Source organism: Hibiscus syriacus, unplaced genomic scaffold, assembly GCF_006381635.1.
Source record: "Hibiscus syriacus cultivar Baekdansim isolate YM2019G1 unplaced genomic scaffold, ASM638163v2 tig00116989_pilon, whole genome shotgun sequence".
NCBI lineage: Eukaryota > Viridiplantae > Streptophyta > Magnoliopsida > Malvales > Malvaceae > Hibiscus > Hibiscus syriacus.
In genome coordinates, this window is record NW_024063508.1 from 3,236,669 (window position 1) to 3,250,371 (window position 13,703).

Genomic DNA, 13,703 nt, shown 5'->3' on the forward strand with positions numbered 1-13,703 from the left:
ATAAAATGAAAGTAAATTTTACTACTTTGAATAATTAATTTAATATTACGTTAACAAATCATATAAAAATGAATAAATTAGGGGTTTAAACTCATAAAAGTAAAAGGTATGATTGAAAAAATTAGAGAACTCAATTATAAAGGTAAAAAGTGACACTAAAAAATTAGGTGCCTTGATTTTAAAGGTAAAAAGTAGATTGAAAAAATTAGGGAACTAAATTATATATGTAAAAAATGGGATTGAAAAAATTAGGGGCTCAATTATAAAACTAAAAAGTGAGATTGAAAAATAAGGAGCTTAATTATAAATGTATAAAGTGGGATCATCAATTATAAATGTAAAAAAATGAGATTGAAAAAAAAAATTAAGGGCCTCAATTATAAAGTGTTGAATCTATTTTGATATAACAAATAAACATTCAAATATTTTTGGACTAAATTGAATTTATGCAAAGTTTTCAAAATAATTCGAAGTCCATAAAACTTGAATTTGAACACAATACATTTTTCTTTGCTAGAAGTAATGATATTGTCTCTACAGTATCAATATCACATGAACAATATCGATATTTTTCTTATAGTATCGATACTCAAGGTAAATGAAGTATAGATACTTCCATGGAAGTACTGATACTGCTCATTGGTTTTAAATGTGTTTAGATTCCAGAATACAAATTTGCTATCGATTCTATACAAGTATTAATACCCCAATATCGATACTCATAACCTGAGTACCGATACTCACTTGTCTGGATAATTTTGTTTTGCAGCAATTAAGTCCCCAACAACTCCAAAACATCCCCACAACTAGAAATATCCACAAACACATTTCAGCATATAAAAACAAGTTGATGACACTTAAAGAAGGTTACAACACCTATCCAAGCAATCAACGTCAAGAAAAAAGCTCTTTCAATCTTATTTTTTCTTTTCTCTTGTAAATTGAGTGTTTTAGTGAACTTAATTGTGTAAACACCTTCCTTTGAGAGGTTTCTTGTTTACAATTTTTTTTATCATTTTGTAAAAGGGGTTTGGTTCTATATTTGCCATTGAAAAGGGAAATTGTAAAAGTTACTCTTGAGCCTAGAAAAAAGAAAGAACAAATTAGTAAATTTTTTAGAAATCCTTAGTGAGAAGCTAGGGTAGTGGATGTAGACTTTATTGAGGAAGTTGAGCTACTATAAATCATTGTGTAATTCTTTCCTATCATTTCTCCTTATTTCCCTAAAATTTAAAAAAGCCAATTCACCCCTCTTGGCTCATTTTCAGTTGATCGATCGAGTTTCATAAATTCTAACATAAAGATAAAAGTAGGATTACAAAAATTAGGCACCTCAATTATAAAGATAAAAAATTAAAATTAAAGAAAATTAAAAGGTTAAATTATAAAAATAAACAATATAATAGAAAATTAGGGGCTCTATAAAAAACAGAAGGCCTGAACAGTTGCTCGTGGTGCACTCCTTAATGGCAAAAAAATAAGAAGTATAATTTTAATGAGAAGAAAAAAATAATTTTAAAATATCATATCAACATCGTTGTTGATTTTTTAATGATGGATAACCAATAAAATTAAAATATACCATTAAGTATAATTTTTCAAAAAAAATAATAATTGAAATAACCAAAACAAATATAAAATAATAGATGGGTGACTAAACAAATACTTTTTTTTAATTATATAGGAATTCTACAATTTTAGACCCGAGCAAGTGCCTCTCTTGCCCATGCTCAAATACGGGGCTGTTCAAGTATTAAGGATTTGTTCGTTGCTTCCGTTGTCTCTACTTAGTTGCTGAAAGTTCATCTTTAAATAACATATATTTGCTATTCTACACTTGTTTGACTCTTAGATAATCATTCTACAGGTTCTGATATTCTTTTCAAAATTTGATGAACAACTTATGCAGATGTTTCCGAAATGCAAAGTTTTAGATCTTTTCAACTGAAGTATATATATTTAGATGTAGCAAACAGATGTGGCGTTCAAATGTTGACATTCTTGTGGAACTAACGTTTATGGTCAATCAAAGCTTAAAACTACCTTTGATCTTTCATTCAGAGTTGTTAGGGCAGCCCCACAACGTAAAAGAGGAGAAACTTCTTTAGTTAGTTAGATAACTATTACTGCGTTTCTGCTTGTCGAAAGGATTGGTCTAGTAGCGTCTTAGGTAGAATTACCATTGGAATGCATTCACTACGTGTTTTATGTTTCTGTGTTCCAAAAATATAGACTTGATGTGTGACATTATCAACTTTAAAATATTTTGAAATGCTAGTTCTAAAAATCATGGTAGAAGATGAAATATGCTTGATTTGGATATCTTGTTAAAAAGTTGAATAACGTGTTTTGATGTTATGGCATGCTTAAAATGATGTTTAAGTCATGTATTTTTTTGTTGGAAATTTTAGTGATTTTTTTTTTTGCACTCTCAATTCTAGGGTTTTATCCTGATTAATCTAAGATTAACTTGTGTGACACATCTGGTTTTGGTGGGTAAATCTCCCAGCGGAGATTTTCTGCATATGCAGCGACTCAAACTCAAGATTTATTTAAGCGATATAAACTTGCTTATCACTTGAGGTAATCCTGTTGGTAGAAATTTTTATGATTTGTTAATTACTTAATAATATATTTCATATTTTACAACTCTATCTTAAAATTTATTTGCTTACCACTACTGCACTCAACATTTTTTTTACCAATAGGCCAGTTTGAATTTTTTTTGTAAAATAGTGCACAAATGCTTTTATTTTGAGATCTACGACATTTTTTATAGTGCATGAAACTCGTCACGTTGAGGTGACGAGTTTCAATAAAAAATATTTTTTTTCAAACTTTTTATCTTAATTTGATAAATTTTAATAAAATTTATATTTTATTAGAACTCATCATCTCAACGTGATGAGTTTAAAAAATAAAATATTTTTTATTAGAACTCGTCATCTCAACGAGACAAGTTCCATGAATACTGTAGAAAATGGAGATCTCAAAATAAAAATCCAGATACCCTAATAGATATATAAAAAAATTTGGATGTCATATTTGGGGTGGAACCACACTCCACACTCCACACTCCACACTATGTAGCGGGTGTAATATATTACAATATACATAGCACTATTCAAATACATGCATCTATTTTTTTAGGAAATAAATAGCTTATATTCCAATAGCATCAAAGATAACAAGTTGCTTAATACATTCAGGTTCATCCAGGAAAAACCAAACCGGATTATGGTTCGATAAAGCCGATTGAGCCAGCGAGTGGACCACTCTGTTCGCTTCCCTACAAACATAGTGAACTTTGAAGGATGGAGAGTCATCAAGAAGGGAGCGAGCCTCATTGAGCAACAATCCAATTGTAGAGAGGTCCTGGGTCTTGTTCATAGATCGATTAGTCAATTTGTTCACTACCGAGATAGTATCTCCTTCTATTAACACATTGCTCCACCCATTCTCGACAACAAGTCTAACTCCCTGCGTAAACACATAAGCTTTCGCTGATTCATCCATATTAGAAGTTCAATCTGCGTAGCCATTCCTCTAAGGACCATTCCGTTTGAATCTCGTGCCACAATGCCAACAGCGACCTTCTGAGATTCATGACAAAACGCTCAATCCACATTGATCTTGATCAATCCTGTGTGTTTTACACCACTTGCGAATTCGACGGGGAGGGGTCTCTCTGCTAAGGATAGTGAACAGATTGGAGACCTGTTTAAACTCACCAAGAAGATTCCAAGCTTTTAAAATGACGTCTCTATCCGTTTACAGCTCAGCGTCATGGATCTATTTATTCCTATGATTCCAAACATTCCAAAGTAACGTTAGGAATAAATCAAATCCTTCTCGGTTTAGCTTGGAGAACATATACTTAAACCAATCGCATCAGGAGGTCCCTTCATAATAAACAATAGCTTGGGGAAGTCCCGACACACTGAGGATAGGTTTCAACTTAGGGTAATTCTTAATCGCGTGCAGAGCCAATTCCATGGAGGCATTACAAAGGCTACAAATACCATCCCCAAGTCTGGTCTGGTTAAGTTTTTCCCAGTTGAAAGAGCTTCATGAAAGAGTCTCCAACCGAGGATTCTAATCTTTGGGAGAACATTTGCCTTAGCAATAACATTCTAGATTATCTTCGAGACCATAGTCGGGCTATTTTGAATCTTCTACCAATTATAACCCGACTTGGTCGAGTAGGAACCTAAGCTATGGTGGCACAAAATAATTTTGTCACCATGGGTGGGTGCAATCAATGTCTTCAGTACCTGAGTTGCATCTTCCTTTGACAACACCGTTCAAACTTTATTCTCATCCCATCTGGGATAATCAGGAAGCATAAAATCCGCCACCTTAACAGGATCAACACTGCTATCCATGTATCTTTCATTCCACCGAAGAGGGCATGAGTCCCCTCATTTGTTCAGGAACATCCGTGTCGAGCTATTAATCCCCACTCTCCAGAAAAAGCCTTCAATTAGTGCATATTTGGCCTTAAGAATGCTTGCCCACTCATAAGAGTACTTATCCCCAAGTTTGGCTTCAAGAAAATTTGAACAAGGGAAGTACTTGGCCTTGAGAACCTTAAATGTAGTGACTTCTCGTCATGAATGAGTCTCCAAACTTGGTTGCCCAGGAGGGCAATATTGAACAACTTTAGGTCCCTGAAACCCTTCCCATCAAATCTTTTGGACCGACAAACCTTATCCCAAGTAATCATATCCCAATCTCTAGTATCCTTCTTGCCCGACCACCAATACGACCTCACTTGGGTCTTAATATCCTCAATAACACCTTTTGGCAACAGGTAGCAAGACATGGAGTACGCTGGAAGTGCTTGAACCATAGACTTGATAAAAATTTCTCGACCTCAGAAGGATATAAGTCTCTTGGTCCACCCTTGAATTATTTTAACATTCCTATCTTTGATGAAGTTGAAGGCCGCTCTCTTATCGTTCCCGACTGCAAGTGGCAAACCAAGGTAATTTCTTGGATCCTGAGCCTCCGCTACTCCTAGCAAATTAAGGAAAACCATTCAATAAGAGATTGGAGTATTGGGGCTGAAGTAGATGTTGGATTTCTTGAAGTTGACCTTCTGTCCTGATTCCCTTTCATATTTCAATAGGATGCTTTTGATTTTTCTCAGTTCCTAAATGGAGTTCTTCACAAATAGGATGCTATCATCTGTATAGAGGAGGTGAGAGATTCGAGGTCCTTGAATGCTAGCCCGAATGCATTTGATATCATTTCTCATTTGTGCCTCAAGAAGCAAAGCTGAGAGTCCCTGTACGCAAAATAAGAACAAATATGGGGACAAGGGGTCACCATGCCGGAGTCCCCTTTCTAGGGTAAAGAGATCGGACAAAGCACCATTAAGCCTAATTTGGAAGGAAACAAAGCTAATGCAATTACAGATGAGGTTAAAAAAGTAATCATCAAACCCCATTCGAATCATAACATTCAACACAAAATCCCATTCAACCCTATCGTATGTTTTTTCCATATCTAACTTAATAGTTGTCCCCTTATTTGGTCCGTTTTTGGATCCTTTAAGGAAATGAATTAACTCGTGAGCAACAAGAAAGTTGTCCGAGATATGCCTACCCAGAACAAAAGCACATTGGTTTTCAGCAATGCATTTTAACATCAAAGGCTTTAAATGATTAACAATGACTTTTGACACAACCTTATAGACGACCGAGCAAAGGCTAATCGATCGGAAAATTTTCATTAATTTTGGACTGCCTATTTTGGGAACAAGCACTATTATAGTGCGATTAACATCAGCAAATTTCATATTACCATTCAGAAAATCAAGGAAAAGACAAACAAAATCATGGCCAACAATATTCCAAAAACTACGGTAGAAATGATCGGATAGACCATCAATACCAGGAGCTTTATGTGGGTTTACTTGCGAAAAGGCATGGATGACTTCCTCCGAGGTGAAGTTATGGTAGAGCAATTCATTGTCCATTGGCATTACAAAGTGATCAATGGATTACAAAATCTAATCATCGGGCTCGGCTCCTGAAGAGTGGAAGAGATAGGTGAAGTAACTTGTGGCCACATCGAAGATATCCTCCAACTGGTCACACCAAACTCCTTCCTCACTCTCAATACCTTCTATCCAGTTTTTCTTTCTCCTTCCATTAGCTCTAGCATGAAAGAAGGTAGTGTTTCTGTCTCCTTCCCTCAAACATGCAACCCTTGATCTCTACAACCAGTAAGCCTCATCCTTGTCAATAATCTCTTTGAGTTCAGCCATGGCCTGACAATGCTGCTCGCAAACAAGGTCCGAAATTGGAGCCGAATCCAATTGAAGAATTCGGTCTCTAAGTCGCCTTTTATCTCTCTTCATCTGCGACCGTCTCGTCCTTTGCCACCTTCCGAGTTTATCTCCTGCCTTCTTAACCTTGCACAAGAATAAATCATCTCGGTTCTCCCAGATCGATCTTACAATGTCCGTACATTGCTCCTCTTTCACCCAACAAACATCGAACTTGAAGTAATCAATTCTAGGTGGCCGAGAGGCATCAACACTTTCCAAAAACAGGAAAAGAGCACAATGGTTCAAGAAAGAGGTCAGAATTGTAGTCACTGAGTAATCGGGAAACATAAGCCTGCAAACATTTGTGGCCACAAATCTGTTGATGTGTTCCGTAACAAAAGTTCTAGTATTGGTTCCACCCGACCATGTAAACCATCCTTCCCTAGGCCGGATGTCCCATAAATCTGCATCCCAAAGACAACTTTGAAAGCCATTCATGTGAACATTAGCCCATCTTCTTCCTCCCTCGTTCTTGTAAGCATGCAATATCTCATTGAAATCCACTCTCATACACCATGGGAGTGAAGAAGAGGAGGCCAAATTTGCAATAATTTCCAGTTTCTTCTTTTGTCTGCCCAAGCGCTTCATTCGTAAAACCCCATGAACCTGAAATGGTGCTATTTCCAGTTTATCTCCACATCAATGTAAAGGTTAGAAAAACTTCTCAATGAGACATTAATGCCTTCCTTCCATAGTAGTAAAAGCCCAACACCATTATCTGATCTGTCCACCGATAGACAACCATGCATCATCGTAGTGAGTCTGATCGACTCCACCTTATTCTTTCGAATTTTAGTTTCACACACAAAAACAAGTAGATGATCCTTTTCAGAGATGAGTCCTCGCAGCTCCTAAACTATCGATGGGTTCCCAAGCCCTCGACAGTTCCAGCATAAAGCTATAATGGAGATCGGCGAGGTTGTACCTCAGTCACCGCCGTAAGAAATACATCCCTCAGCTGCTAACTTGCGGGTTCGCTGGGGTCTTCTTCCTCGCTAGTTCCAACACATAAGTTCACCGTGGACATGGTAGTATTCAGATCATGCCGAAGTGCTTTCTTGTACTTATTTTTACCTTTGCCATTATCTCCTCCCTTGCGTTTACCCGAACTTGAGGACTCAATTTCTACTCGAACACTCAGATTTGCATTCTAGAAATTTTCCTCTTCTCTTGCTGAATCTCTAATAACAAAAACATGTGGTGGTAAACTATCTGCATGAGTAGAATGGTTCTCATCTTCGGGGTTAGATCTAAATGACTGGAGAATGTATCTTCCCGGGATCCAAGGTCGGCCTCGAACGTTCCTCCAAAGTCTACCCAAAGTCTGGCTATTCTCTGTCTGAAAGAGAGAATTGTTGGATGATTCACTATCTATATACACTACCCCTTCACGCCTCGTGCAGCTGCTCTCCTCCATAATTCTTGTTGACGTCACACAGATCTAGTCCCCGTATTACAGTGGCTCTTGAAGCTTTGTTGAGTACCCTGGGGATTGAATGAGAATGTGGCCAATGATTCCACACCAATGGAAAAATGATGGAAGATGTTCATACTTGAGAATGCACCTCCTTGGCTGGCCATTTTCCCCATCTTAACGTATCTTGGTCGTACTCGGAGATAGTCTCTCATTTTCCCTTCGCCTGACCATATATCGACCGCTATAGTTTGGCCAAGTTTGTTGTCGTTTTTTATGGTCGTTATCTTGCGCATAAGCCCTAATGGAAGCTTGTGGATTCTAATTCAAATGGCTAATGGCGTGAAATCATACTCCTCCAAGCTAAGCGTTGGGTCATAGTGCGCCAAGGCTAACATATTTCCATTGAAACTCCACGTGGTCCTCCTCATAATTGCCAGTTTATCGTCCAAGGATTTGAATTGAAATAGGAACATGTTTTCCCGTAATATGATGGAATCTTCCAACCTTCCGCTCCCCCAAATGGAACGAAACACTTTCAATATAACTTCGCAGTCAGCTTTCTTGTAACTGATGAGCTTAGCCACAACCCAGTGATCCATAATCACAAGGTCTTCTTCACTTATGACTCTTGGAGTTTCTATTTCTTCCGATTCTTCCCCAGTGAAATGTAGCTATTGCATGAGATAAGCTACCTCTACCGACATCTTGACTCTAGGAGCAAAGAACGTTAAGGTGAAATAAAGAATGGTTGTGTGACCGGGCGATCTAGCAATTAGCAAACAAAAGTCAAAAATGACCAAAGCAAACGGGGTAAAAGTCTTTTGTCTCTCCTTTGAAAAAATATTATCTCGCCTTCTCCTTATTTTCCAATCCACTTTGTGACCCGATTCCACATCATCCTGAAATTTCCCAAGGCGTTGACCAAGTCTGCCAACTCCTTTTACCCATCAGATATTACCCTGTATCGTACTATTATTTCCACGTTTGTGTAACATGCCACTGCCTCGATTGCTTCCTTGAACACAGCCGGTGCAGCGAGGAATGTGCCTGCTGTAACATCGATTCCCCACCTGCCCCCGATAATACCTTCCTTTATCCCTTTTGTACCCATCATTGTGTGAATAGGTTCTGCCAGCAAGGTAAAGTTGACTTCCTTGTAGCTGCACCACTGTCCTTCCTTGCGTAAATCAACCTTTCCTCGGAAAAGTTTTCCAATGTTGGACTTTTTCTTTCTTCCTTTAACAAGAGTCGTAGTACCTTCAATCGTTCCGTACTTATTCTAAATTTTGATAACAGCGCCATGTCTCTTCCTAGAATCCTTACTGTAGTACTTGAACGATTTACGTGATCTGTTCCTTGTCCCCGTGATTCTTTCTTCTTTAATAAATCCTTGGTCAGTGCTCACTTTTCCCCGGTTTGAACTTTGATATCTTGAAGGATTGACACGAAAGGAGAGTAGAAGATTATCCCTTTCCCTATCATTACCTCGGTCCTTACAGTTTGCCTTTGCTAATATCCTACTATTTAGTGGTCCAAGGCATATATCCTCGTATCTATCCTCCTCTATACAATCGGGTCCTTGAGATATTTTACCATAATTTGATCTCATAATCCCTCTTTTTACCGTAGCCAGCACCTTTTTCCCAATCTTAAAAGAAATCAAATCAGCAGCCCGTACTACAAAATCTTCCTTCAACTTTCTTCCACAGTACAAGAATGATTTGCGTGATCTTTTCTTGAAACTTGTGAACCTTCCTTCTTCCCCCTTCCCTCGATCAAACACCCCAGTACTTTTCCAGCTCGGAATCTTCTTTTCCACTTGGCCATTTAACATTCCTGTTAGTGCAACCAACCTTTGACGAGTAGGTTGATCTTTCTTCAACCATTTTCTGACCTTGTTGCATCTATAATAGGGCTTCCAAACCTCTGTCTCCTTCATAATTTCCAACTTTCGTTTCTTTGAACAACTAAGTAATTGAAGCATCCAATGGAAACTCCCTTTATCAATTTCACCTCTCTCTATCCAGTTTCGGCACCTTTGCTCCATAAGGAGACCCTGCACAAAACTTAAATCGAATAACTAACTCGAATAAAAAAACATAATTACTTGTACCGTCTTGTCTTCCAACAAAGTATGAAGAACAAAAGTGACACTGGAAAAGATACTCTCGACCGGAACCTAAGACCTTAACATAACCGATTTACCATGGCCATTTTGATGTCCACCGGGGGACCTCCTAAACCTGAACTCCATGACGAAACATGGAAAAGACCGGGAAAGAACCAAAGAGGACAACCTCTAGAGAGAAGGGAGAGGATATTCTCTCTCTACGCTACCAGTAGACATTCAAATCCCTGCATCTATGTATGCATGGAATAGAGTATTTAGCCTCCACATTGTTTTAAAGTGTTTGACGGCTGATGAATTGAAACACGAATGAATCATATATTTGATCACGGAGTTTTAAACACATCTATATGTATTTGTTCAATTATATTTCTATGTATATAGGGATATAATCTATCTAATCATTGTTAATTTATAGAGATTAATTTTTAATAAATATTTATTTATTTATTTTATTTGTTTGTTTTTATTTAGAATAGACTACTCAGTTGATAACTTAACAATTTAGCCATTTTACTTTTGCAATCGATCCTTTAATTTTATCAATCACACCACATAACTATTTAATTATTTCAATCAAGCCACTAGCCGTTAACAGTTAATGGAAATGATGACATGGCAATTAAAAGGAATTGACATAATTATACATTTAGCCCTTATTATTTATATATGCTATCAATTTAGTCATAAATTAAATAAAATTTAATAAATTAATCATTAAATAAGGTTTGACATGTATTAGCACATTGTCATGAAAGGTGTCATTAGTGACACGTGTCACCACCTAATTGAAAGATTTTTTTTATTAATTTTAGTTTATTTAATTAAATATTTTTTCTTCAAATCAAATAAATCGAACATGGGTCACGCAAAAGAAGGGCACATGCTAGAGCCACTGACCTAGCATCATCATTTGTACTAAGAAATACGCTATAGTACATATATTGATAGTATAACCAATGCCAAAAAAAAAAAATATATAAGGGAAAATGGAAATAACCATCTGATAAAAAAACTTTTTAATTAAATAAATTGAAAATAATAAAAAAATCTTTTAATCAAATGGTGACACGTGTCCTAATGACACATGTCATGACCATACGCTGACATATGTTAAATCCTGATTGAATGGTTAATTTATTAATCTTTATTTAATTTAAGACCAAATTTGTTAGCATATATAAATAATGACTAAATGTATAATTATGTTAATTCCTTTTAACTGTCATGTCATCATTTCCATCAACTGTTAGCAGCTTGATTGAAACAATTAAATAGTTAGTGGTGTGATTGACAAAATTGAAAGATCGATGACAAAAGTAAAAGAGCTAAATAGATAAGTGATCAACTGAGTAGTTTACCCTTTTATTTACCCAATAATTTTAAGTTACACTGTGAAAACTACCTCTCTCTCTCTATATATAAATATGATTCAACTATAATGTATTAAAGTTCATAATATCATCATCAGTGCACAAAGACAATTTTAAATGACGTTTTTCACACTGCCTTAAATAATTCACATACTTTCTTTAAAGTTCCAATGGTATCAACTATCTCAAATATAAATTCATCCCTATTACACTTAAAATAATTTACCTTTTATCATTATATTTAAGATTTATTTTGAAAAATAAAATTACTTCTATAAAACAATGAAAATTCGAATAAGCTAAGGTTTTGGTAGTTATATTTAGTGTCTAAAACTTTTTTTTATGAGAACAGAAACATAAAGTTTTCAGCCAGAGTCAAGTTTATCCTTGAATAGCAGTGAAGATAACTTCCTACGTGGATCCATGAAACAGTGGATCCATGACACAGTGGATCCAATGGGTGATCCTCCACCCGAAATAGCAAACCGGTCAGCAATGACATTCTGATCACGTCGGATATACTTCACAACTAGGGATGGCAAACGGACGGGTCGAGTGCGGATACCCCCTCCCCCATCCCCATACCCAACTAATATTTTTGAATCCACCACCCGCCCACCACCCATGATGGGTACAAATTTTCAAATCCACACCCGCCCACACGGGTATATTCTCAAATCCATCCCCACACCCACTACCCACTAGCGACGTACTCGTCTAGACCCGCCTAATAGCAAACTTAAGTTATACATAAGCAACAAACATAAAAAAAAAACATGTCCATTAAGAAACATAATAAAATAATCCAAGGATTATATGAGTTAAGTGTTAATATAGATCTTAAAGTACATAAACACACCATAATAAAAGACATAATTAAAGTCTAGAAACATAAATGACAAACACATAATGTTTTTGTTCTTTGGCACAACATTCTAAAATTTCAGGCAATACTTGTGACATCTGATACTCCAGTATTACAATCATCATTCTCTATTTCCTCCAATTGAGAGCGCTCCAATTTAAATTCACCACTACCTACATATATAATAGAAAGTAAAACTAATATAAGTTAGTAACTAAACTTTAATAAGATAATTAAGCACAATTTGACAACTAATATCAACTAAATAATAATATTACCTTTAATATCGGCCCAAAGCCAATTATGAGCACACATTAATGCTTCAATCGTCTCCGGAAGTAGTCGACTACGATAAGGACCAATTACTCTTCCACTTGTACTAAATGCAGATTCTGATGGGACAGTGGAGACAGGAATGCTCAAAATATCCTTTGCTATTTGTTGGAGAGTTGGATAATTATTTCCATTTGTTTTCCACCAGTTAAGAATATCAAAATCATCAACAAATGGTATATTAACAGTTTCTAAGTACCTGTCCAAATCATATTTTTCAGAAATTGCAGTATTATTTTGCTCTACAAATTCAGCAAACTCATTCAACATTGTTCCTTTGCCCTTGGTATTGAAAAAACCAACATATTTGGTTTTGCTCTTACTTGCTTGGTTCTTACCATTTCTAGATCCATACTCATCCACCAAATCATGTAGAAGACCTTCAATTCTATCAATCTCAGCTTGAACAGTAAACGATTCATAATTTTTTTCAAAATAGAAACGAATCAATTTCAGCTTGAACCTCGGATCAAGTATAGTGGCCACGCCCATAAGACCATTAACATCAGCCCAATACTTATTGTACTTCTCCAACATTACTAGCACCATCTTTCTTATATAATCACAAGGTGATGAAAGCCAATTCGACATTACTATTCTAAGCCCACAAATACATGGAAAATAATTGTTTGATGTGGGATATTTAGAGGCAGAAAATACAAGTGTAATATCGTTAAACACTTCCAATAATTCACAAATTTTCTCCACCTTTTCCCAATCTTCATTAAGTGGGGGATTCTTAAACAAACTTTCACGACCACTCAAGACAACAAATACCTCCTTATAATTTAAAGCAACCATAAGCATGTCATAAGTCGAATTCCACCTAGTCTTGCAATCAAGTTGTAACTTTTTTGTACATTCAGGAACCACTTGCTTAGCTACTTATTCAAATTTTTGATTTCTTTTATCTGAAGCAGTCCAAAAGGCAACACTATCCCTAATTCTATCAAGACCATTTTTTATCACAGCACCCAACCCATCTTGAACAATCAAATTAAGCATATGAGCACAACAACGCATATGAAGAAAATGTCCATGCAACATTAACGAGCCATAAGGAAACTCTTGACGAAAAATATCAATCATAGCATCATTAGTTGTGCAATTATCCACAGTTATAGAAGACAACCTGATATCAATATTCCAGGAGTGGATGCATTCTTTCAAATGTTCAGCAAGAACCTCAGCCGTGTGAGGTGCCGGGACATACAAAAACCTATCATATTAATGAACATGCATTAACACAT

At 36.1% G+C, this 13,703-nt stretch overlaps 2 protein-coding genes across 2 annotated transcripts; both read right to left on the minus strand.

The window, feature by feature from the left end:
* Positions 1 to 3,162: 3,162 nt before the first annotated feature.
* LOC120193223 lies at positions 3,163 to 4,385 on the minus strand. Its single transcript, XM_039195777.1, has 2 exons — positions 4,311 to 4,385; positions 3,163 to 3,480 (listed from the first exon to the last, which is right to left on the minus strand). The coding sequence occupies exons 1-2, from the start codon at positions 4,383 to 4,385 to the stop codon at positions 3,163 to 3,165; spliced, it is 393 nt and encodes a 130-aa protein (XP_039051708.1).
* Positions 4,386 to 4,483: 98 nt separating this feature from the next.
* LOC120193224 (uncharacterized mitochondrial protein AtMg00310-like) lies at positions 4,484 to 4,852 on the minus strand. The gene has a single exon (XM_039195779.1). It carries the CDS (start codon positions 4,850 to 4,852, stop codon positions 4,484 to 4,486), a length of 369 nt encoding a protein of 122 aa, XP_039051710.1.
* Between the last annotated feature and the right edge of the window lie 8,851 nt (positions 4,853 to 13,703).

What these genes read in the sequence shown, in the direction of transcription:
- LOC120193223 (XM_039195777.1), bottom strand. Translation starts at nt 4,385, where the DNA reads ATGGATAGCAGTGTTGATCCTGTTAAGGTGGCGGATTTTATGCTTCCT. An exon ending in CCAGATGGGATGAGAATAAA is followed by an intron (nt 3,481 to 4,310) that starts GTTTGAACGGTG and finishes GTGTTTACGCAG; the next exon opens with GGAGTTAGACTTGTTGTCGA.
- LOC120193224 (XM_039195779.1), bottom strand. Translation starts at nt 4,852, where the DNA reads ATGGTTCAAGCACTTCCAGCGTACTCCATGTCTTGCTACCTGTTGCCA.